This window comes from Gopherus evgoodei, chromosome 2 (genome assembly GCF_007399415.2).
Source record: "Gopherus evgoodei ecotype Sinaloan lineage chromosome 2, rGopEvg1_v1.p, whole genome shotgun sequence".
Classification (NCBI taxonomy): Eukaryota; Metazoa; Chordata; order Testudines; family Testudinidae; genus Gopherus; species Gopherus evgoodei.
This window is the reverse complement of record NC_044323.1, coordinates 219,258,261-219,283,779: the sequence shown is the minus strand read 5'-3', so window position 1 is coordinate 219,283,779 and position 25,519 is coordinate 219,258,261. Positions and strand designations below refer to the sequence as shown.

The 25,519-nt window shown below is 41.8% G+C and overlaps 1 protein-coding gene across 1 annotated transcript; it reads right to left on the bottom strand.

The window, feature by feature from the left end:
• Positions 1-1,232: 1,232 nt before the first annotated feature.
• RNF125 (ring finger protein 125) lies at positions 1,233-20,273 on the bottom strand. Its single transcript, XM_030549447.1, has 6 exons — positions 20,107-20,273; positions 8,110-8,263; positions 5,841-5,935; positions 5,219-5,309; positions 2,332-2,439; positions 1,233-1,325 (listed from the first exon to the last, which is right to left on the bottom strand). Exons 1-6 carry the CDS (start codon positions 20,271-20,273, stop codon positions 1,233-1,235), a joined length of 708 nt encoding a protein of 235 aa, XP_030405307.1.
• Positions 20,274-25,519: the final 5,246 nt, after the last annotated feature.

Genomic DNA, 25,519 nt, shown 5'->3' with positions numbered 1-25,519 from the left:
TTTCCACATCTGTAAATAGGGAATAATTTTTACCTATTTCATAGAGATGTTAGGAAGCTATATTAATTACTGTTGTAAAGAGGGTTAGGTACTATAGAAAACCAAATAAGATAAAAAGAAAGTGCTGGTCCATTTGAACTGTATTCAGTAGACTGCAGTAATTATTGATTAGCAGCTTCTGGAAGTGCTGTTGACCTCAAAGAAGTAAACTACAGGGAGGTTTGTGTGAAGGTGTTCATGTTGTTAATGTCATTGTAAATCTTAATCCTTTAATAAAGCTGTGACCTTGATGTTGACAGTTAGTATGCCATAGAGCAATATATAATGTGGCACCAACCTTGTACATCTCATGTCATTTTTGCCACTGACATAGACAACATGTAAAAAGAAATCAGACAGCAGAGGTTTATGAAGAACATTTATTTGAAGGAAAGCCTTTTAAATCAGACTATTTTTTTAAATGAAATCAAGAATGAAAATGTGTAGAATTACACACAGAAGTTTGTGTGCTTACTTCTCTGTTGGAGGTACATTTTGAAAGAATGCTATAGCCCTATCTTCCGGTCACTTTAGAGCAGGGATGGCCAAATGTACTGATCCTTGGAGCCACATATGACAAACTTCAGAAGTTAGAGAGCCAGGGTGTGATTGCCGGAGCTCCTGCCCCACAGGAGGCACCTGCTGATGTCCTGAGCCCCAGCAGGCATGCCCCTCAGGGCTGAAGCCATGGGACCCCATCCCTGCTGGGCAGAGAAGACCCTAACCCCACCACCCTCGTGCAGGCCAGAAGCGCTGGGTCCCCCTCTCCCTCCAGTCTGATAGGCTACCGAATCCAAAAAAGGCTGTGCCTTGTTTGCTGTCTGTCCCAAGCATTGCAACATCATCAGCAGTATCATGGAGCCTCTGGCTTGCTCATGAAATGTGCAATCACAAGCTGCTCTCTGCTCCAGTCATTGCTTTTCCTTTGTATAAAGGTAAAGGTGTTTGTCAATGAGGAGTAGGGTAGTACAGGCAGACAGTGACTATTGCATTTTAGGTGTTCAAACCAGCAATATGTCAGTGTGATCTTTTACAGTTTCTGTGATGGAGTTGGAATTTAATTTAAAAACAAAACTATTTTTTAAGTCAACCTGTTTAGGTCTAAAATCTGACAATGTCCCGGTAGCGGTAAAAACTGAATTTGAATGAACAATGTAATCTGTTGAACATCTATCTCACCCTTTTCAGTAGAATTATGTGCTGTTTGGATGATTCACTTGCACATATTCTAAAAACAACGGGTGTAGAACATTTTCAGTAAGGACTTCTTCTACTATGTTTATATCCTGGAATAAGAAAATAAAAAGATATTTAGGCATGCAGATAAAAACAAATACCGCTTTAACAAGCTACTTCTATTCTTGAGAGCTTGCTTAGACCATGACCCAACTAAACACTGATTTCAATGGAAATCAGTGTTTATTCATGCTTAAAGTTAAGCACATACATAAGTAGTTTGCAGGATTGGGGACTTATTTTATACTAAATTTTAAGCAGTGGGAGAAATCTTTACTATGAAACTAATTTAATTATAAAAGGAAGAATTCCAGAGGAGATAGACAAGTAAAATACGATATGCAAACACCAGTAACTCCTATGTTATTTATTACAGGCCCCAGACATAGAGATGCATATTATGTAATTACATATACAAATAACAAAATGTTGTGTATCTCAGCACTCTATTGCAAACAAGATAAAAAAATACATGAGTCCTCAATAAAATATTACCCAACCCAGGTGTATTACTCTTATATGCATTTAGTATAGATTAACATTTTATTGATGGCACATGTAGTTCTCTCAAGTCTGGTACCACTTCCTCAGGGGTCTGCCCTCACTTTAGAAAGTATTAGATTCATCTCTTTTTTCAGGATGGTGTCTGGATGGACACCAGTCAGGGAAATAAAGGAAACCACTGAAAAATGTTTTTGGAATTTTTAATAGTGTTGTGACTTGCGATGAATAGTCTAAATTTTACCGAGTTAGGAGAGTGTAAGTAGCTGTTCTTTAATAGCTCAATCCATAGAAGCCAGTGGGGTAAGTTGAGGAACAGAGAGAGGTTAATATTTGCCAAAAGTCACACCATAACTTAGTAGCAGGTGAATAGAATCCATGTCTCCCAACTCTGCCTTGTATCTGTTAGATCTTTGTAACCTCACAACACGCCCTAAGCATGACATTCTGGCAATCTAATGCATACTCTCACATGACATATTGATCGTCAGAGGTATGGAGGGAGATATGTAAAGAAGTCAGGATAGTAGCTTATAAAAATGATTATTTACTCACTATGTAGTCTTCATGGTAGAATGTGTGTCTGAGTTGAAGATGCCTTATAAAATTCCTGCTAAAATAACTTGGATCTCCACCAGGTATTAAACGACAAATTGGACAGAACTATAAATATTGGAAAATATAGGAAAAACTATAAATATTGAGTTTTCATTACAAAGACGTTGCAGAAGGAAATATTATCAGTATTAAGGGGAGAGTGAAATATCTGGAACAGTAATAGCTAAATGGCATTCTTTGAGTGACATAAATATATTTACAGCCAGACACAATACCCCCGCAGACCAGCAGTAAAATTAGGTTAATCCCAGTTGCGTGTTTTCTGTTCAGTAGATACCCATGGGGATGTCTGTCTGTCCTCATCTCATGCTTAACTCCTTCCCTGGTACTGGCTAACCCAAGACTGTAAAATGAAATGTTATTTGTTGTGCTCCCAACCTATGTGCCACATGATTTACTCTTCCACTGAATATAATAGGGCTCCCACCTACACATGTGGTGGTTTACTGTGCTACTTAAAACAAAAATGCCTTCATTGTTTTGGAAGGAGATTTTAGTTCCTTCATAATTTTTGGTCCTCTGCAATATAGCTAACCATTGTAATTGTTGCAACATTTACTTCAAATAATATCATAAAAATATTAGTACACACTTAAAACAGCATTTGAATAACATGCTTATAGCAAAGTGTAAAAGGCTAACTTATTGATTGATACTTTTACAGCTAAATCCTGCTCTGTGCTCTTCTGGTATGAAAGAGGAGGTAGAAACAGCAGACCTCAACTGAGCACTCTCAGAAACAGACATCTAATGTGTCAACCCACACAACTCATCCCATGGAGGGTGGATGGTCTAGTTATTACTTAGTCCTGCCTTGGGTGTAGGGGACTGGATTAGATGACCTACTGAGGTCCCTTCCAGTCCGACCCTTCTAGCAGTTTTAAGATTAAGGGGACAGGCCAGTCTTCTAGCTGCAACCACTGCCCTATGGAGTATTCCCTCAACCTGCCCTGGAGAACGCTTTGCTATGTGGCAGGATTCTGGTAGCAAATTATGCAATAAACAGTGTCTATGCTCTTGCTGTACTAGTTAGAGTCACATTTATAGATCATGTTGTTATGACATCAGTCTGACAGAGAAATTTCTTGACTCTTTTTGGGGTTCTATAATCTAAACATTATTTAAATTAAACTATAGTTTGTATATTTGTGTGAGGCTTTCAAGGAAGATGTAGACCATCTTAATGAAATGCTGTGTAATGTATATTATTTACTGGTCTATAAGGGATAAACTTGTTTAATTGCGGAGTGAGACCTTTTAACACAAGAGGGTTAACTAAGTTTTAAGGGCCTTATTCTGCCCCATAACTGCACACAGCTACTGTTTATGCATTTGCTCTAAGTTCTATAAACAAACATATTTATGCTAAAAAATATAACATTTTTGTTTGGCTATTACCAGGTTGGCTTCTGTATGTGCTGAACAATCAGTGGACTTTAACAAATAAATGCTGAACCTAATTTAAAACCACACAACTAAAATTTGGCAAAATATGGTCTGCTAGGGTAGTAACTCTTAACAGTGAACCCAATCTTTAACTGTAACCTTATTTATTCTTTCCTTAATTTGTACTTCTCAGTACTAGACACCAGGGGTGGGAAAATTATGGCCCTTTAGATGTTGTAATCTGGCCCTCGAGCTCCCAATGGGGAACGGGGTCCAGGGCTTGCCCTGCTCCACACACACCGGAGCTCCGCGCAGCTCCCAGAAGCAGAGGCATGGCCCCACTCTGGCTTCTAAGCATAGGGGCAGCCAGAGGGCTCCGCACGCTGCCCCTGCCCCAAGCACTGCCCCTGCAGCTCCCATTGGCTGGGAACCGTGAGCGTTCATGGCCCACCATACAATTTGCATACCCAGATGTGGCCCTCGGGCCAAAAAGTTTACCCACCCTGATGTACACAGACTTACCAAAATGTTAACATCAATATGATAGTAGTTAAGCAGACTGAGAACTAACCTTCACCATAAGAGAGAAGAGAGTGTCATCCTTTGTTTTGTTAGTGATGAGGGATGGTTGTGTCATATATCAGTCATTCAATTTGTTAACTTTTTGACTTGGCATCCCTCAAGATCAGGTCTTAAGCAAATTCAACTCCAGTGAAGTCAATGGGAATCGTGCACAGAACTTGTCAAGATCAGGCCTATATAGAGGTCTTGATCCTGTAATGTGATCCACATAGTCAGACCCTTATGCCTCATGGAGCCCTAGGCTTGGGGCCATTCTTTGTATTTTTGTTTGTACAACTGGAATAATTTGTCCTTGTCCTGTGAATCCTTTGTAGCTCTTATGAATCATTGGAGTAGTTCTCAAATAATGATCCATAGATCGTTTTGTGCTAGGCAAGAGGACTATAAAGACAGACAGAAAATAACTGCACAGAAAGTGGAGTCTGTGAGGTTAGGCGCTGATATTGGGTCCATGGAGAGAAATGATGAATACAAAATTTTAAAAGTGGAAGAATTACTGAATCTAGTAAAGATGTTGGTGGCACGGCATTTTGAAAATGCATGCCATTAGTCCAAAGGGCTAACTATAAACTCTCCTTTGGAGCCATCATGACATATTGAGTGTATTTCTAGTGTAGAACTTTTGATACCATTTTCTAGCACCTGTGCTAGCTGGGATGGAATCATTGGTACAGATTTAGCACAGGCCACTTATTTTTTTAATTACTGTGTCATCCAAGCCAAGTTTGTAATTAACGCTTTTTTTTTGCCTGTTCTCATGTCTACTAGTGTCTGCAGCCAAACAGAATCAATCAGTTTAATATGTAAGTTCAATAAAATACACATTTGCACATATAACTGACTGCAAGATAGTTACCACTGCTCTCCTTTCTGTTCTATGATAAGTGAGACAATGGTCCATTAGATCATCTTCATGCAACTCACACTGGCAAAATGGACAGGCATATCTGGGAATTACAAAGATGGTTGATTATGAATGACTTTTTGTTTATAAAAAATAATGGATAGATTTTGTTTTCCAAAAAGTAATGAGTATTTTAATTACCGTAAATATTTTAAAATGCTGATTCTTAGCTTTATGCTACATGATGGTTGACGTTTTCCAAAGAAAGAATATGATTTTTAAAAAGGCCTTTTTTCAAAAATAAAAATGTTAATGAAAAAGCTGTTGACTTGAATTTTTTTATTTTTGCAGTGTCAAGTTTCATATTTTTTTTTAATTGAAACATTCTCAAAATCATTATTACTGGGTTTCAATATACAAAAAACTGATGACCTTTTTGATAAAAAAAGTGACAAATTGTGAAAAAACTGAAAATGGCTACATGTCAAACCCTGTGAAATGGAAACAACTTCCAAATTTTGACCTTTTTCTTTTTTTAACTGACTAGCTGTACGTCATACTATTTTATCCCAACACCTATACATAGTAAACTCAACAGCACAGTGGTTACATTATGATCATCAAAGGGTTGTACCTTGTTACTGTGTCTCCAAGCTCTTGCAGAGGTCCATATTTTTCTATATATTGCTCACAAGTCCTTAAATGAACTCTCATTTCACTCAGACATACCTAGGCAATGTTAAAAAGCAACAGACATGTTATACACCCAGTGGTCTTGTTCACTTAGCATAGCTTATTATCTTTGCCATTCTGAGGCCAGGTTTACATTATCTGCACTACAGTAGCATAGCTATGATGCTGTAGCTATCCTGCTATAACCCTGAGTACCATAGCTGTATCAACCTATTGTAAACCAAGCCTGAAAACTTAGAGGCCAGTTTGCTTAAGAGTTATTTTCATTAGAGTGGTAGCACTTTAATTACGAATATACCATATTTTCTTTTATTAGCCCAACTTCTCAGGAGTTACAAGATCTTACTGACTAAGCACATTATTTTAATACATTACCTAACAAAAAACTGCATGTTTTGAGTGTAAAATTAATTAGAACTAGATATCTAGCAAATTGGGGCTTTTGTTCTGGTTTTCAGACTAACACTTTAGATTGTGAAATGAACTGTTGGAGATGGTGGGCCCTACCAACTGGGTCTTATGCAGGTAAAAAGACCTACTTGATCACATTGTGCTCTGTTACACTGGTGCAAATCTTGACTGACTCCACTAAAATCAACGACACTTTTACTAGGCTGAGGGCCAAATCCTAGTCCTGACAAAGTGAGTAGCAAAACTCTCATTGCTGCATTGGGGCTGGTATTTGGGTCTTACACTGATGTAACTGAGATCTGGCCCATTCACTTTACTTCAGGACTGTGGTACGGTGAATCTTGTGAACTGGGGCCTTTAAGTATTTTCTACAAAGAAAACCAACAAGAGCCTTGTACTCCTTGACACATCAATGACATTTTCATTGCCTCTAATATGTCTCAAATAAAAAAAATACAAAAATGCACATAGTAATATTAAGGCACTGCCTTAAACTATCCATTACCAATGAAATATAGTTTTCTGAAACACAAGGCAAAAATAAAAATTAAAAGTCACACTATTATCATATAACATTCCTGATATGTTTCTCATGCTGTTTGTAATCTAACTAATCAGATAACAACAGCTCTTCCTAAATTCATCCCTTCCTTTTGGCATATATGTTCATCTTACAGCTGATATAGAAGAATTTAGGTTTTATTTTGCAGCTTACAAAAGGAAGTAAGACACTGAGAAAGAAGCATGAGGAAGGCGATGCTGTTCTGGCCTGTACTTAAAATCAAAAGAGGGTGGGGTATTCATTATGCAGAATGAAAAGGGGACAAGTAAGCAGTGAAAAGTTGTGAACAAAGTGAAAAAATGTTTTGATTTTGTATAAACTTTCAAATTAATGTATATGAGTAAAGTACCAATCAACTGTCTTCCTTGTCCAGACCTCCTAATTCACTCTTGCACTGCCCTGCAAAGTGAGAAATGATGGGCCTAATTCTCTACAGTTTTGCAATTTGTCTAGTGATTTACACATGTGCACAATGGTAGCATTTTACAAGCAAATTTGCATAAGTGTAAATAATAACACAAACACTGCCTAAATTAAGAAAAAAGGTGTGTGTGTCGCCCCTCCCCCAGTTGTTAGCTCAATTGAGGTAGTTTAACTTGATGGGAAAACACCAGTAACTCTAATGTAGATGCAATTTAGTTTGATTCTAGCAGGTTGTTATAGCATAGGGTCTTGCAGCTGAGCTAACTCAATTTAAAAAAAACACTTTTCCCCCTAGTCTAAACAAGGCCACAGTCTAAGGTAGTAGAGACGCAACCCTGGCAAATCTGGACCTGGGATAAGTAGGTCTAATTAGTCTGAGTTTATTTTAGAGTTTGTTTATATGAGGAAATTGACTGGCTTCGCTACAGCAAAATATTCTGCTTGCCCTGAGGCCAGGTCTCTGCTAAAAAAATAGGTCTACCCAGCTACCAGCTACATTGTTCAGGGGTGTGAAAATCCACACCCCAGAGTGACATAGTTCAAGGGACACGAGCCCCCGGGTTCACAGCACTAGGTTAATGACAAAACATTTCCATTGACCTAGCTACCGTCTCTTGGGGAGGTGGATTAACGAGAGCGCTGGGAGAACCCCTCTCTTTGCTGCAGTGTATGGCTACTCTGAAGCACCAACTGCAGTGTGCTGCTGTAGCAGTTTAACTGTAGACACAGCCTAGAAAAGAGGCCTTAATCTTATCACTTCTTGTGCACAGAATATCTTTAGAGTTAATTAGTAATGAATGTTAGGCTTGCAAACCTGTGTGTCACACTCTGTGCAGTTTTGGTATAGACCTTTCATCTTCTTGGCAATATCAGTAGCTGGAATTCCTTCCGAAGGAAGATAAGCCCGGCAATAAGGACATGTCCATGTATTATTCCTTACACTTGTAACAATACATGAGCGACAGAATCTGCATAAAGAAATTAAAATAAATATAACACTTTCCATTAAAGTAGTGCAAATAAATCATAATTATGGTAACATTCTAGTTGGGTATGTGTATATATGTCATCACTAATATAATATGGGATGATGATCAGTTTCTATTGCAGTTTTAGTCAGTTAATAGGTGTATTGTATCTTGCAGCATCCTACTTATAGCTTTGTTGATAAAGTAATGTACAGGTCATTGGAGATTCTACAATAGGAAAATTTTTATCCATAATGTTCCATTAGTACAGCAACACTGATGGTAGCAAGGGTGACTCCTGGAAGTGCAGGCAGTAAAAATGCCACATTTTAGCATGTTGCCCCGGACCTGATCAGCCAACGTCCCACATATTAATGCTGCCCCTGGCAGGAATAATTTGCCTGGGGGTTGGTAGAATGTCATGACCCTGGTCTGAATATAAACCCACAATAACCCTGCTTTTGCAGCATCACTGTGCACTTGTGTGTTCACTAAAAGTATTTAAAAGCTGTAGGTTTGTTTGGCAGATTTCTCCTGCACTTGATATTGTGAATAGAAGTAAATTATGGCAGAAGCTGTAATGCTTTTGAAGGAATAAGAGTAGGGGAGGTTTATTCAGACAGTAGAATCTAGGCTAAAATAAGAATAGTTAAGGGTGCAGGATAACAAGGGGTTAACTTGCCTGCTACCCTTTTTAACATCTATATAAATTACTTAAAAACTGGACAGGAAGATAATGCTTAGGTTACTTTATGTAAATGAAGTGGCTATAAGGTCACAAATACACAATGAACTATGGAGGCAATTAGATGCTTTTGAATTTCAAGTGATAAATCATAGTACATCTAAGAGTATGGTATTCAGTAGAAAGAGAACAAATGCAAGAGGGATATGGGGTGGATTGGGGTGTGAGGAAGGTTTGAGGGCTAATTTGAATTTTGGGACGGTGGGCCTAAGTCCACCTAGAAAAGAAGTCCACCTCCTCAATTGAGTGTGGGGCCAAAGAGCCCAGAAAGCAAGATTCCATGGGACAACAAATGATAAAACACAAATAGGAGTGAGGGTCAAAAGTTCAAAACAAGGGTACCAGATGGGGACAAGCAGAGAACCCTAAACAGCATAAAGGAGTCGTGGATGCTGCCTAGAGACACTCTGCCGAGAGCAGTGAAATGACAAGGGAATGGAAGTAGGCCCTACAGTTGCAAAGAACCTCTCAGTTGAGTGTCCTCCTCTTTGACTGAAGTATGGATATCATGGTCAGTGCTAGGAGGACGTTGACTAGGAAGTCACATGACTTCTTGGAGTTACAGATAGGGAGTGCATAGCAGAATAGATGTGGAATAAAGTGCAAACAGAAACGCAGCAGGAGGTTCTGGCGGAGCCAAAAGAGGGGCTACAATCTCACATATTGAAGGTGGACATGCACAGGTGTCAGGAGCATTAGTTGCCACTATCCCTGACGGACCTAGGGGGAGTAAAGGTTGGCTCACTGGGGTTCATCATCTTTGCAAGGTGACAGAACACACATCACTGTAGAACATAAGGCTATGGATATGCCCTGTTTGGAGCAGGAGTGTGTAGTTATGATCTCTGGCTAGTGTTTGCAGACAGAGCAGCTGGATATGGTCCAGCCTGCTTGGCTGGTGCACTGTAGGTAGTGGGAGGGATCTGAGGGCATAGCTCTTAATTTGAGCCCAGGAATAGGAGCTGGTGGGGGAATACCCTCTTTCAGGACCTGTTCAAGAGAGAAAAAATGGATTCACAACATATCAGGCACTTCAGTTATATCATGATTGTGTTTATCCCAAGATGAAACTGGAGCCTACAAACTGGGAAAGTTGGAAAGAAAGTGGTGTAAGGAGCTGGAAGAATTATCTAGTCAGACACCAGTCCTATTGGAAATGTGATAGAATTGGCTTTGGAGGTGTCTTTTAAGGCAGAATATTAATATAAATTGGTATAGAGGTGTGGTGTTGTGGCGTATCAAAGGGGTAGATGTGTTAATCTGTATTCACAAAAACAACGAAGAGTCTGGTGGCACCTTAAAGACTAAGGGATTTATTTGGGCATAAGCTTTCGTGGGTAAAAAAACCCATGTCTTCAGATGCATGGAGTGAAAATTACAGATACAGGCATAAATATACCGGCACATGCAGAGAAGGGAGTTGCCTTACCTTACATCCTTAGAGGTTTTTAAGGCCCAGCTTGACAAAGCCCTGGCTGGGATGATTTAGTTGGTGCTGGTCCTGCTTTGAGCAGGGTGTTGGATTAGATGACCTCCTGAGGTCTCTTCGAACCCTAATCTTCTATGATTAGAAGTGGAGAACCAGTGTTGACAAGGCCAATTCAGTCAGGGTGGATGTTGTTCACTCCCAATAACTGATGAGGAGGTGTCAATACCAAAAGAGGGGAAATTGCTTTTGTAGTGAGCCAGCCATTTCCAGTCCCTATTCAAGCCCAAATTAATGGTGTTAAGTTTGCAAATTAATTGTAGCTCTGCAGTTTCTCTTTGAAGTCTGTTTTTGAAGGGTTTTTTTGTTGAAGGATGGCTGCTTTTAAATCTTTTATTGAATGTACTGAGAGATTGAAGTGTCCTCCTGGCTTTTGTATGTTACATTCCTGATGTTTGATTTGTGTCCATTTATTCTTTTATGTAGAGACTGTCCGGTTTGGCCAATGCACATGGCAGTGGGGCACTGCTCACACATGATGGCATATATCATATTAGTAGATGTGCAGGTGAATGAGCCCGATGGTGTGGCTGATATGGCTGGGTCCTCTGATGGTGTCGCTAGAGTCGATATGGGGACAGAGTAGGCAACGGGGTTTGTTAGAGGTATTGGTTCTGGGTTGGTGTTTCTGTGATGTGGTGTTTAGTTACTGGTGAGTATTTGCTTCAGGTTGGGGGGCTATCTGTAAGCGAGGACTGGCCTGCCTCCCAAGGTCTGAGAGAGTAAGGGATCGTTTTCCAGGATAGGTTGTAGATTGCTGATGATGTGCTGGAGAGGTTTTAGCTGGGCGTTGTATGTGATGGACAGTGGTGTTCTGTTATTTTCCTTGTTGGACCTATCCTGTAGTAGGTGACTTCAGGGTACCCATCTCACTCTCAATCTGTTCCCTCACTTCCCCAGGTGGGTATTGTAGTTTTAAGAATGATTGATAAAGCTCTTGTAGGTGTTTGTCTCTGTCTGAGGGATTGGAGCAAATGCAGTTGTATCTTAGGGCTTGGCTGTAGACAATGGATTGTGTGATGTGTCCTGGATGGAATCTGGAGACACGTAGCTAAGTATAGCAGTCAGTAGGTTTCCAGTATAGGGTGGTATTTATGTGACCATCACTTATTTGCACTGTAGTGTCCAGGAAATGGATCTCCTGTGTGGACTGATGCAGGCTGAGGATGATGGTGGGGTAGAAATTGTTGAAATCCAGGTGGCATTCTTCAAAGACCTCCTTCCCGTGGGTCCATATGATGAAGATGTCATCAATCTAGCACAAGTAGAGGAGGGGCGCAAGGGGATGAGAGTTGAGGAAGTGTTGTTCTAAGTCAGCCATAAAAATGTTGGCATACTGTGGAGCCATGAGGGTACCCATAGCAGTGCCAATGACTTGAAGGTATAAGTTGTCCCCAAATCTGAAATGGTTGTGGGTGAGGACAAAGTCACAAAGCTCAGGCACCAGGTGTGCCAGGGCCTCATCAGGGATACTGTTCCTGACAGCTTGTAGTCCATCCTTGTGCAGAATATTGGTAAAGAGCTTCTACATCCATGGTGGCCAGGACGGTATTTTCAGGAAGATCACCAATGCATTGTAGTTTCCTCAGGAAGTCCGTGATGTCTCGAAGATAGCTGAGAGTGCTGATAGTCTGAGGAGAGAATCCAAATAGCCAGATAATCCTGCTGTAAGAGTGCCAATGCCTGAGCTGACGGGGCAGTCAGGATTTCCAGGTTTATGGAGATATGTTCCTGTGCTAGAGCATGGAGTTTCTTGAGCAGATGGTGTAGTTTCTTTTGGTACTCCTCGGAGGTAAGTGGTCTGTAGAATGTGGTGTTGGAGAGTTGCCTGGCAGCCTCCTCTTCATAATACGACGTGTTCATGATGACCACAGAACCTCCTTTGTCAGGTCTTTTGATTATAATGTCAGAGTTGTTTCTGGGGCTGTGGATGATGTTGCGTTCTGTACAGCTGAGGTTATGGGGCAAGTGATGCTGTTTGTTCACAATTTCAGCCTGTGAACATATGAGGAATTTTGACCACGCAACCCCTGCTGTGCCGGCTCTACCATTTTTGCCAAGCAAAAAATAAATAAATACATAAATAAATAAAGCCGCTCGGGAACTAACGCATTTTCTTGCTATTACTAATCTCTGTAATTTTAGATGTATCATTTCAAGATCTTTTTTGGAAATGTTTTTTCCTGCCCTGGTCCCTCCCTCTGTCTGAGAAGGCATACACAAAGAGAGCACAAACATATGCCCTTCCTCCACTCCCATTTTAAAGTATCTTCTTTCCCCATTGGGCCTTCTGGTCAGGTGCCAGCTAGGTTAATTGAACTGATTGACCCCTTTCAAGTAAGTGATTCTATACCTCTGGCCAAGAGGGACTTTATATTACTGCATACATAAAGGTTGTTACCCTTCCATTTATATTTATGACAGCTGTATTGCGGAGTTATCAAATAAAAGTGTTAAGCAGAGCTTCTTAAAAAAAATTGTGGAGGGATAGGGCCTGCCACCCTAGTTATGTTAAATAAGAATTGAAAATAGCAGGCAGTCTGGACTAAGTCATCATCTCATTAAAGTCAGTAGAGAGTTACTCCTAACATGAGACACATCAGGATTTGGTTTGTTAAGATTAGTGAAGTTATCAAGAATGTGATGGGATGAAATTGGGACTCTGGAAATTACACTGTGAAGCTTTCAACAGCAGGGGCGCAAAAACTGTTATCAGATTTCTCTCTGGACATGCTTGACAAATGGCAGACTGCCAGAGAGAGTGTCCATGATTCTCTGAGATCATGCTGTGAGCATGCTGAAAGCTTTTATGATGTTTTGTCTAGGCTTGTTGTAATGAGAGCTGAAGCAATAAACCTTGATATTTTCACTTCATTTTTACCTTAATTTTTCCATTTTCTCCTCCTTCAGTGTGTCCAACAAGCCAAAAATGCAGTGAGGAAACAGCCTGCATATTGCACAAAATGGGCAACGAATATAGCTTCCTCAAATATACCTTTTTGATCCAGAATGTGCTAAACTATCACTCGCAGGTCCAGATGCTTCATTTCAGCCAATACTTTGTTCAGATAAATATATATTTTTTTAAACTAGCGACCTAAGTGTGCCTCTGTTAGGAGACAGACTTATCTAGGGAGTCAATGAACCTGTAGTCAATAATCCAGAGCAATATGGTTATTTTCAGAGTAAATATCCCATTACAAGTTGGAAAAAAAAATTGTGTCATGTTATCTGAAGTTTATATTTCCCTAGTAAAAAGATTATCATCATAGCAATCTAATCAATGGGTCTGCAGTATGTAAATTAACCATGTGGAAACTGGCTGAGAATAATGAGTTTTTCATAATTGTCCTTTACTCAAACTATACATTTAACAAAGTCTAAGGACCCAGCTGCACTAAAAAACCCTACCACATTTGACTATGAATGCAGGAAAATTGTATGATTTTTTTTCTTTCTTGCCAGGTGCAGTAGCACTGGTCATGAGGATTTGGACCTAGAGCTCCAAATGTTGCTAACAGTGCTGGAGCTCAGCTGGTGTTAGCAACACTGGGAAATCTTTGGAAAATGTCCAAAATGTAGACACCCCTACCTAGGCTAAAACAATTCTGTAACACAGTTGTAGTGGTTCTGAATCTTCACTGCCTTGCCCCTTGTATAGTAATTTACACCTGTGCAAAGTAGGTGCCAAATCAGACTTCTCAGACTGATGGTGGCATTTTGCACCTATTCTGCCAAGTGCAAACAACTACACAAAGCACAAGGGAGTGGTACATCAAGCCTAACAAGTTTTCCATCCAAGAATAAACCATGTCCTAACATGATTTGATCTCAGCCATGTTTCACAGCCAGGTTTTAATCTGGATTATTTTTGTATTTTAGACAGGGTTTAAAAGGTGTTTCTGTTTCTCTAATAAATGGAATAGTCTTCCATAAACATCCCTGATCATGGTTCAGGTGAGTTGTCAGGGGCCTTCCCCTATTAATGTCACATGGCATAAAACTGGATTGCTCTTTGTCCACCCTATCAAATCGCCATTGGGAAAGGGTGATATAGCATATCAGGACTGATGGAAACACAAGAATTTATTGTATACAGATAATATTCGGTTATTGGACAGACTTCTTCCCTCTACTGACTAATCAGGAAACAATTTGGATACATTTCAGGCTATAACATAAATTACTTTACAGCTGAAATCCCCTACCATTAAAACAGTTTGTCATTCAGTTTTATTTGCTCCCTACAAATGTAAATACATAAATACCACAAAACAGCCAGGATAGAGGTAGAAGAAATAAGCTCTAAGCTTCTCAGGATGTTGTCCTTGAATCTTGTTGAGGGCCCTATTCCTCTGCTCTCCAAATACAGCTTCTGGATGATTGATTGAAATGTTGTGCAAGAACTTGTCTCTCAGGGACACATGGGGAGGAATTGTAGGAAGGTTATAGGGAGGACAGTGGCATAAAATGAGTAGACTTAGCCTGCGTAGTGTGATGAGTTGTGCTAACTTGAGCTTTAGCCAGTACCCGCTACTAGGCCAGCCAACTTGAGTTAAAAGCAGCACCAGGTTGAAATTAAGGGGTTTTCTTTTTGGTCAGGACTTGATTTAGGGGCAGGACTTGAGTTCTAACCTAAGTTAACTTTGCAATGAAGACAAGACCTAAGAATACTTGTCTGCAGTCTAAAGACATTGGGCCAAACAGATCTGTGATTTAACTCTACTGAAGTTAATAGTTACCATGTCACGTATGCTCTCTCTCCACCTTTTCCCCCCCAAGGATTGATGAGGTTTGGGTTTTTTTAGGGTTGTCCATTAATCACAGTTAACTCACACGATTAACTAAAAAAAATTAATCGCAATTAAAAAAATTTATTGTGATTAATCGCACTGTTAAACAATAAAATACCAATTGAAATTTATTAAATATATTTGGATGTTTTTCTACATTTTCAAATACATTGATTTCTGTTACAACGCAGAACAAAGTGTAGAGTGCTCACTTTATATTATTTTTATTACAAATATTTGCACTGTAAAAAAGATGAACAAAAGAAATAGTATTTTTAATTCACCTCATACAAGTACTGTAGTACAATCTCTTTATCCTGAAAGTGTAACTTACACATGTTGATTTTTTTTGTTTGTTACATAATTGCACTCAAAAACAAAACAATGTAAAACTTGAGACTACAAGTCCACTCAGTCCGACTGCTGCCTTCTTATTTATAATGTCACCAGAAAGTGAAAACAGGTGTTTGCATCACACTTTTATAGTTGGCTTTGCAAGGTATTTATGTGCCAGATATGCTAAACAGTCAGATGCCCCTTCATGCTTTGGCCACCATTCCAGAGGACATGCTTCCATGCAGATGATGCTCATTTAAAAAAATAATGAATTAATTAAATTTGGGACTGAGCTCCTTGGGGGAGAATTGTATGTCCCCTGCTCTGTTTTACCTGCATTCTGCCATATATTTCATGCTATTACAGACTTGGATGATGAACCAGCAGATGTTCGTTTTAAGAACATTTTCACAGCAGATTTGACAAAATGCAAAGAAAGTACCAATGTGAGATTTCTAAAAACTGCTACAGCACTTGACCCAAGATTTAAGAATCTGAAGTGCTGTCCAAAATCTGAGATGGATGAGGTGTGGAGAATGCTTTCAGAAGTCTTAAAATAGCAACATTCCACTGTGGAAACTACAGGACCTGAATCACCAAAAAAAACCAAAAACCAAAACCAAAAACCCCCACAACCTTCTGCTGGTGGCATCTGACTCGGATGATGAAAATGAACATACATCAGTCCACTCTGCTTTAGATAATTATCAAGCAGAACCCATCATCAGCATGGACGCATGTCCTCTGGAATGGTGATTGAAGCATAAAGGGACATATGAATCTTTAGCACATCTGGCACATAAATATCTTGCGACACTGGCTACAACATTGCCATGCAAATGCCTATTCTTACTTTCAGGTGACATTGTAAACAAGTGGGCAGCATTATCTGCTGCAAATTGTAACCAAACTTATTTTGTCTAAGCTATTGGCTGAAGTAGGACTGAGTGGACTTGTAGGCTCTAAAGTTTTACATTGTTTTATTTTTGAATGCAGTTTTTTTTTGTACGATTCTACATTTGTAAGTTCAAGTTTAATTATAGAGATTGCACTACAGTACTTGCATTAGGTGAACTGAAAAATATTATTTCTTTTGTTTATCTTTTTTACAGTGCAAATATTTGTAATAAAAATAATATAAAGTGAGCGCTATACACTTTGTATTTTGTTGTAACTGAAATCAATATTTGAACATGTAGAAAATATCCAAAAATATTTAAATAAATGATATTCAATTGTTTAACAGCACGATTTTTAATCAGTTGACAGTCCTCGTTTTTTTGTTTGTTTTGATAGTGGTTCTGTTTAGTTTAGGGTTTTTTTGAAGGGGAGAAAGTTGGGGGATAAATGGAATGAAGTGTTATTTTTTTAAACTGCTTCACCCAATTCTATTTTTATTTAGCAGGCTGGCAGCTAAGAAAGTTGCCAACTTTCTAATTGCACAAAACCGAGCACCCTTACCATGCCCCTTTTCTGAGCACTACTCCCGCTCACCCTCACTCACTTTCATCAGGCTGCGGCAGGGGGCTGCGGTGTGGGAGGGGGTGAGGGCTTCAGCTGGGGGGTGCAGGCTCTGGGATAAGGCCAGAAATGAGGGAGGTAAGAGCTCTGGAAGGGGGTGAGGGCTCTGGGGTGAGGCTGACGATGAAGGGTTTGGGGAGCAGGAGGGGACTCTGAGCTGGGGCTGAAGGGTTCAGTGTGCGGGAGGGGGCTCAGCGCTGGGGAGTGGGCTGAGGTGTGGGCTCCAACTGGGGGGTACAGGCTCTGGGATGGGGCCAGGGACGAGAGGTTTAGGGTGCAGCAAGGGGCTCAGCACTGCGGCAGGGAGTTGGGGTGCAGGCTCCAGGCTCCGGGAGGGAGTTTGGGTGCAGGAGAGGTCTCAGTGTGGGCAGGGGGTTGGGGTGTGGGAGGTGGTGCAGGCTCCAGCCAGGTGGCGCTTACCTTAGGAAGGCTCCCTGCCTGCCCTGGCTCTGCGTGGCTCCCTGAAGCAGCAGCATGTCCCAGCGGCTCCTAAGTGGAGGACCCACAGGCACAGCCCCCGCAGCTCCCATTGGCTGTGGTTCCCAGCCTAGAGGCTGCAGGGACATGCCACCGCTTATGGGAGCCACACGGAGCCAGGGCAGACAGTTACACAAAACCAAATTTAAAATGTTACAAGTGCCAATCACTAGGGCCATAAAAATCAGACCAATCCTCACCCTCTTCCAATTAGCTCCTGACCCATCTAAAAGAAGTATGCTGTCTTGAACATTCCATTTACTTCAAAAGGACTACTCTACTGCATAAGTATTTGCAGGATCAGGCAGCCCCTGACATCTTACTTTGAATTATACAGAGAATGGAGTCTTCTAAATGCCATATATGTCTTATCCGTAATTTTTACTAGTGTTTTCCTTTAAAGAGGAAATGTTTGGCCATAGGTTATGTTAGGTTTTTATTACTTGACTACTTCATTCATATTGTTTGTTTCCGAGCTATTTCATAGAGCTTTTTCTGGGTTTGTATTTCTTGCTCTGCTTTAAAAACTCATCTGTAGCCAGGGCACACTAGGCAAACTAGGCGGCTGCCTAGGGCGCCTAGTGGTTGGGGGTGCCTAAAAGTCCCCTCAGGCGAGGTGGAGTGGAGGTGAGCTGGGTGGGGGGCGCGCGGGGAGGGCTGCCTGCAGTAACAGGGGGGTGCACAGGGGAACAGCTCCCCACCCCAGCTTAGCTCCACTCTGCCTCCTCTGCTGAGCACACAGCCCAGCTCTAAGTCTCCTTCAATCAGTGCCCTGGGCGGGGAGGAGAATTAGAGCAGCGCCAGCATGCTCAGTGGAGGAGGCGGAGCCGAGGTGAGCTGGGATGGGCTACCCAGGCAGGGTTAGCTGCCGTGGTGGGGGGAGGAGAGGGAAGTCTCCCCAGGCAGGGTTAGCTGCTGTGGCGGGGGTGGGGGGGAGAGGGGAGAAGTCTCCCCAGGCAGGGTTAGCTGCTGTGGCGGGAGTCTCCCTGGGCAGGGTTAGTTGCTGTGGGGGAATGGGGGGGGGGAAAGGGGTTAGCTGTTGTGGTCGGGGGGTAGCTGCTGCGGGGGGGGGGGGGCTCCCCGTTTTGGATGCTGGGTTAGCTGCTGGGGGGGGTTTACCTGGGTGGGGGGGTGCAAGGTGGAAGTTTCGCCTAGGGCGCCAAACTTCCTTGCACTGACCCTGCCTGTGGCCAAATATTACATCTTTAGTCAAAAAATTTGAGTCTTATCCTTCAGCCCTTCCTCTCTAGTGTAGTGGAAATTCACCTGAGCAAAGACTCTTGCATTAGACCCCAAATCTTTTTTTTTCTTCTGTGCTTCCCATTTAAATTATTGAATCAAAAAGGAAACTTCCCCTGGGGTTCCAAACACAAGGAGAGTTTAAACAAAGCTTTTCGTTACCAACTTTGGCAGAATAAATAAGTATTTGTGTGGACTGGCATGATTTCCTAGTTCCAGCTCTTTCCTGGCTGCCTCAAGTGTAAAAATCCTACTAATGGCATTTGTGTGCTTGGCACAGCCAGGAGAAGCAAATACATGCAGCAACTTTTTGGCTGTGTCTACAGTAGGAATCTTCTGGGCCCATAATTTCCAACAGTAGCATTAACAGAGACTGTAAAACAGACATGGCTCAGGCATTTTTACCACTATATTATCTGACACTAATGTGACATGTTGTTAAAAATGCCTCAACTTATTTGAACCTGGTTTACACTACCCACATTCTCTCCCAATACCAAGTCTAGTGGAGCTGCACACTCTGAAAATTGCTAGTATAAAAAGGCCCAAAACAAGCTAAAACATCAGGCTGCTGATCATACAACTGCTAGACATTGAAACTGAACAGAAACCATAGCATGTGCCTGGGTTACTGACAGATGACAAATTCCCTGGAGATTTTTTTCTACCAAAAATATTAAGAATAGGCTGTAGTATAACAATGATAAAAAAAAAAATCCTTCCCACTTTTAAAACCCCTTTCCACCCAAAGATCTCAAACCCCTTTGGACATAGTAAGTTGCTAGTGTAGCCTAGGTACAGAAAACTGGTTCTCCAACCCCAGCCTCACTTGTTAACCTGATCTCCAGCTTACTTGCCTTAAAGTCCCAGGTTAACCAGCTCTTGTGTGGGGGGTTTTAAATCGTGTTACAGACACTTTCTTTTAATCTTTGGGGCTGCTGAAAAACAGAATATTGGTTCTGATCCTAAACTGGCCCAATTCTCCTTCCTATCCACCCCCCAGTTTGTTTACACTCTTTGGGGCCAAGTTTGTCCCTGGAGTAACACCATTAGATTCAACTGAGTTACGCCAAGACCTGCTCCTTTCTTTGCAATCTTTCAAGCAGAAGAAGCCGGGCTTCAGCGGAAATACAAGGGGTGTGGTGGTAGTTCAGTGGGAGGAAGTCTTAGTCCCCCAGCCCTTTCCCCTGGCTGGGAGGAAACTACTCTTCCCGGCTGGAGCCAGACACCAAACGGCTGCGCTTACACGTGGCCACACTGGGTCCTCACGGGCTGGTGCAGCACCTCCAGGCAGATGGAGCAATCAAAGGACGGAACCCGCTGCTGCTGCTCAGCAGCTGCCCCCAGATCCAGCGCGCACCGAGAGGTGGCCGCGCCGGTCCCGTGACTCTCGCAGCTGAGCCGGGAGCCCATAGCGCGAGGGGGTCGCTGGCGGCAAGGCCGGCGGGCTGGTTGTTTCGCTGTGTAGCTCGCAGCAATTGGGCGGGGCCGGGAGAGGGCAGACCCAGCCCTTCCCCCTCAGCCTCCGCCGCTCAGAGTCAGACGAGGGCACCTGGGGGCTGGTGTGGCGCTGGAGGCGGGACGCGGCAGTGCGAGCCCCGCGGGTGCTAGTAGCAGAGACGAAGCGTCTCCGAGCCACCCCCCGCCCACTGAACTTTAGCTGCACGCAAGAGGCTCTGGCTGCTGAAATCTGTCCCTCCTCCTCCCTGCCCCCCACGCGAAAGAAAATGGGGATTCTTTTCACTGGCAAGTGTTCACACGGGGACATTATTGTACATGGCAGCTGGGCCAGGGGCACTAACTCAATGAGTGTTCAACTTCCTTCAGCCTCTGCCTTTATATTTTACCCGCCTCCCTCTGTATTGTGACTAGATAGGGTTACCAACTTTGTAATATTTAAAAACTCTAGCAGGAGTGCCCGAACCTCCCCTTGCCCACCAGGCTTCACCCTGCCCTGCCCTTTCTCGCTGGGGCCCCACCCCCCATTTGCTCCTCTTTTCACCTTCCGCCCTGGCTCTCTCTGCTTTTCCTCTCTCCACCCTGGTGGGTCTGAAGAGACTCACTTGCAAAGCCAGGGCTGGGAGTTGCAGCCACCGGATGCAGGTAGGAGGTGGCCCTAGCTGAGTAGGGGTGGTGCAGATGATGACTTGGTGCCTTCCCTGTCCACAGTAACCGGATTTTGGGTGTCTGGTCAGTAGATCTGACTGGACACCATCAGGTCCCCTTTTTGACCCGACTTTCTGGTCAAAAACCAGACACCTGGCCACCCTATGACTAGATTGTAAATGTTTGATTACTGGGTATCTTGTTCTCAAATGTGTCTGTAAAGTACCACAGTGCTGGCACTATGAGCAGTGGCTCTCAACCTTTTCAGACTAGTGTACTTCTTCTAGGAGTCTGATTTGTCTTGTGTACCCCCAAGTGTCACCTGACTTAGAAACTACAGTACTTGCTTAGAAAATCAAACATAAAAATGCAAAAGTGTCACAGCACACTATTACTGCAAAATTGCTTATGTTCTCATTTTTAGCATATAACAGTGAAATAAATCAATTGGAGTATAAATATTGTACTTACATTTCAGTGTATAGTATGTAGAACAGTATAAACAGCTCATTGTCTGTATGAAATTTTAGTTTGTCTTGACTTTGCTAGTGCTTTTTATATAGCCTGTGGTAAAATAAGTCATATGTGGATAAGTTGATGTACCCCCTGGAAGACCGCTGCATATCACCAGAGGTACATGTACACGGTTGAGAACCACTGCTATAGCTTCATAATATGTGGATCTTAAAATGAAGCGAATTGTGTTTATAAAGGTGTGTTTCTCCTTCTCTTACATTCTGCTTCCATGACTCTGGTTCTTAGACTCGCTAAGGTCCCTGTTCTACTGCTCTTACACTGAGTAAAACTCAATGTGAGTAAGGCTGGCAGAATATGGCCCTAAATTATTATTATGCTCTGCTTACTATTTTATTTCTAGCAATTCTAGTCTAAACAATACATACACAATAGATATTTGTGCAGGTACAATATTGTCATATGTGCCCTTTTTTTTTTTTTTTGTTTATAAGCACAGGGAATTTCTAAATTCAGGTAACAGTTGGTTACCAATTTGTTTTGTGATGGATCCACATTATATTACCTGCAGAGTTCCATTGTCCAGAAGATAGCCCTTGGGAGAATGACCCCCTTTAGCAAATGGCAAAAAATTTTTTGCGGGGAGGGGAGTAATAATCATTTTGGATGACATTTTACTTTCCTTAATTGCGTATAGGTACCTGGATAGTGTGGTGATAGGTGCCTTTAAAAGGTCAGGTCAAATCTATCTAGGTATGTATTTTTAGAGAATGACAAAGATCAAAATGAAATATGGCCCAATGAGATCATAGAGCTGCTCGGGTGGAAGGCAGTATATGCATGAGTAATAATGTTATAAAATAAAATATAAGGATGCTTGAAAAGAGGTGATTTTAACCACTCTGCCACGTAACCCTGTTTGGTGTCAGTCTAATCGACAGTGTGCTTAAAACGGTGACAGCAGTTAGCAGGTTTTTATGCTAGGGCTAGTGAAGCTATTAACATAGGTTCAAACACATTTTAAAGAAATTTTGCTTCATGTTAAGTTATTGTTTCAGATGCAAACAGCCATGGGCCAGATTCACGTCTGTGGGCACAGGAGGAATGCAAATTATACCCATCCATCTCCTCCTCTGCCTAATGCAACCACAGGGCAGCTGCACTGGCATGCAGATACACCCTTAGGAAGAGTATGTATTTACCTGTTAAAAAAAACTTGCCCACTAACCATGCTAGCTTGCAGATTATCTAGTCTGTGAAAAGGCACCAAACTTTTGGAATTCAAAATCCAACAGGCTGGACTCCAAAGTACCAGTCTGAGATGTTGAGGTAATGGTGGAAGCAGAGCTCTTTGCCTTTCAGTAAATCACAGCATAACCCAAGTTGAGCTGCTCCATTTGGCTGATTTAGAATGCTTTCCAGTGAAGATTCTTAAAGTGACCTGTGAAAAATTGGGATTGGGCACTTTTTTATTTGCTTCTTTATGATGCATAAAGGAGGCCTGTAAAGTTATGTAGTTTTTTATTTAAGGGATTTTTTTTTCTGTTTCTTTGCTTAGCTTCAAACTATCAGATATCTCAAGTCTGGTCTTTCCCTGGTTTTTCTGGTGGACTTCACATATGTGTGCGTTTGTATGTGTAGTGTTATTGAGCTTTCCCACCTTAAGTGAGGGCTACGGTACCCACCGCTGCCTGCAGCTCCAGAGGCCTGCAGCAGCCTTGAGATCAGCAGTTCCCCCACACCAGCTGCGAGCTGTGGGGTACTCCCACCCCCAGCCCTGGCTGGGAGCTTTGGAGTACCCTGGCTGCCTGCAGCTCTGGGAGCCCGTGGTGGCTGGGAGCTCAGGGGTTCCACCACCGCCTGCTGCGGCTGGGATGGAAGCTATGGGATATCCTACCGCCTGCGGCAGCTTGGAGCTCTGGGGGTCGCCACAGACGGTGGGGGTACCCTGCAGCTTCCTGCCCCTGCGGGGGGACAGGGAACCCTGCAGCTCCCAACTACCGCAGGCTGACGTCATGGAGGTCACTGAAAATAATGGATTCTGTGACTTCCGCAACCTCTTTGACTAAATCATAGCTTTAACAATAATACTTGTAATGTAGACATGTCCTGAATATGCCTATGATGTTGAATCTTTAACAAAGATATCCTTTGTCCAAAGAGTTTATTAGACACCGTAATTATAAAAGTGCTTCCAAAAGCTAGCAAAAACCAAAGTTTTAAATGGATAAAAATGCTTTTCCTTCTCAAATGCACACCTTTCAATTTGTTGTCACTTGTGGTGTCATTACTTCACTAATTTTTTATAAGGCCTACCTGATAGACAAACCCTGAATTTATAATATAAGAAACAAGCAGAAAATGAATACTTTTGAGGGGGTAGGAGTGGGCCTTTCTGCATATGTTATAATGAAACAACAATGGGTAACAAGCTCAATACCTTTAAAAAGACTGAGCAAAAGAATCCTGGAAGGAATCCTCAAATCTAAGAAGAATAAACAAAACAGAGAAATGGTGCAACCAGACATGTTTTCTTACAAATGATGCTTACTTTTTCTTGTCAGGTGTTAAAATCTGTAAGTATTCCACAGTGCATAGAATTGTAGGTTGTGGGTTATCAGTAGAATTGCATTGTTACTTCACTGATTAATGATCTTGAAAGTAAAATAACCTCATTTTTTTGAATGGTCAGTACATTCATTCTGTATTATGTTAGGATGCAGCTTACTATTGCTTTGCAGTGTCAAATTAATGAAGAGAAGGTTTTTAATTTGCTTTTCTGCTGACAGATCATTTTGAAAGCAGCCCTTTCATTTCTAATGACTTAGATGTCACATGCAGGGAAAGTGAAGCAGATTTTTAAAACGACTCATTCAAATTCAGGAAACAGCTTGGGAGATAGAGCTTATAAACAAGGACAACAGGAATCTGTAGAGTATTGCAGCGATTTCTCACCATCTTGCTTCCTGCAGTGGTGGAATTTTTGAAGAGTTTTATTTTTTTATTCTACCTGTCCTAACGTCTGATTTTGTACTCAATACCCTGATGTTAAGCATTTAGAAATTCATGTAGCAAATAAAAATAGTTAACATTATTTACCAGAAAGATATAAGCAGTGCATTGTCTTTGCTCAGGGGTTCTCAAACTGGGGGTCAGGATCCCTCAGGGGGTCATGAAGTTATTACATGGGGGTTGTGAGCAGTCAGCCTCCACGCCAAACCCCGCTTTGCTTCTAGCATTTATAATGATGTTAAATATATTTAAAAGTGGTTTTAATTTATAAAGGGGTCAAACTCAGAGGCTTGCTGTGTGAAAGGGGTCACCAGTACAAGAGTTTGAGAACCACTGACTTAGCTGTTGCTGGACAAAGGGCATGATCCTGTGTTCATTGCCCACCCAAAATGGGCACTGATTGCACTGGAAGTTTTTGAGGCACAGGGAATGCAGGATTGGGGAACAAGGCCTTGATTGTTCTTGCCAGATCCTCTCATAAAGGAAACGCTCCATACCTGGATCTCTCATACCCATATGGAAATTACCACTCATGGATATGTAAGAGACAGGGAGATAATTATAAAAAAGGTGAATAAGCCTGAGCTTCTCACATTGGTCTTAATACTGCTCTCTGTTGTGGGTATGTCTGCACTGCAATTGGGAGGTGTGATTGCACCATCTGCAGACATACTAGAGTTAGTTTTGATGTATTTCAGAGTAGTTAGCTGGAATAACAATAGTTGTAAAGCCAACATGGCATGGGCTAGCCCCACCTGCCCAGAACTCTGGGCACAAACTAGAGTGGCTAGTGCATGACGCAGTGTGCTGCTGCTGCGTCACTGCTATTGTTGTTGGAGTTAGCTTTGCAGCACATGTAGCTAGATCAATTATACCTCCTGACTGCAGTGTAATCATACCAGTGATATAAACCCAGAGCAATTGAGGCTAGCGGGGATACTCAGGACTTACATCAATAAAAATGAAAGCAGCATTTCACCCATTACGTTTGTTAATATGCAAGTATATGTTGAACAAAAATGGCATTCTGAAAATTATTAATATTAATATATAACAAGTACTGAAAG

Bases quoted from the DNA above. Each gene is read 5' to 3' on its own strand.
- RNF125 (XM_030549447.1), bottom strand. From the start codon at position 20,273: ATGGGCTCCCGGCTCAGCTGCGAGAGTCACGGGACCGGCGCGGCCACC. The intron at 5,936-8,109 runs GTTTGCAAGCCT...AACATTGCCTAG, and splicing joins GCACAGAGTGTGACACACAG to GTATGTCTGAGTGAAATGAG. The intron at 1,326-2,331 runs GTGAGTAAATAA...TTCTTATTCCAG, and splicing joins TCTACCATGAAGACTACATA to GATATAAACATAGTAGAAGA.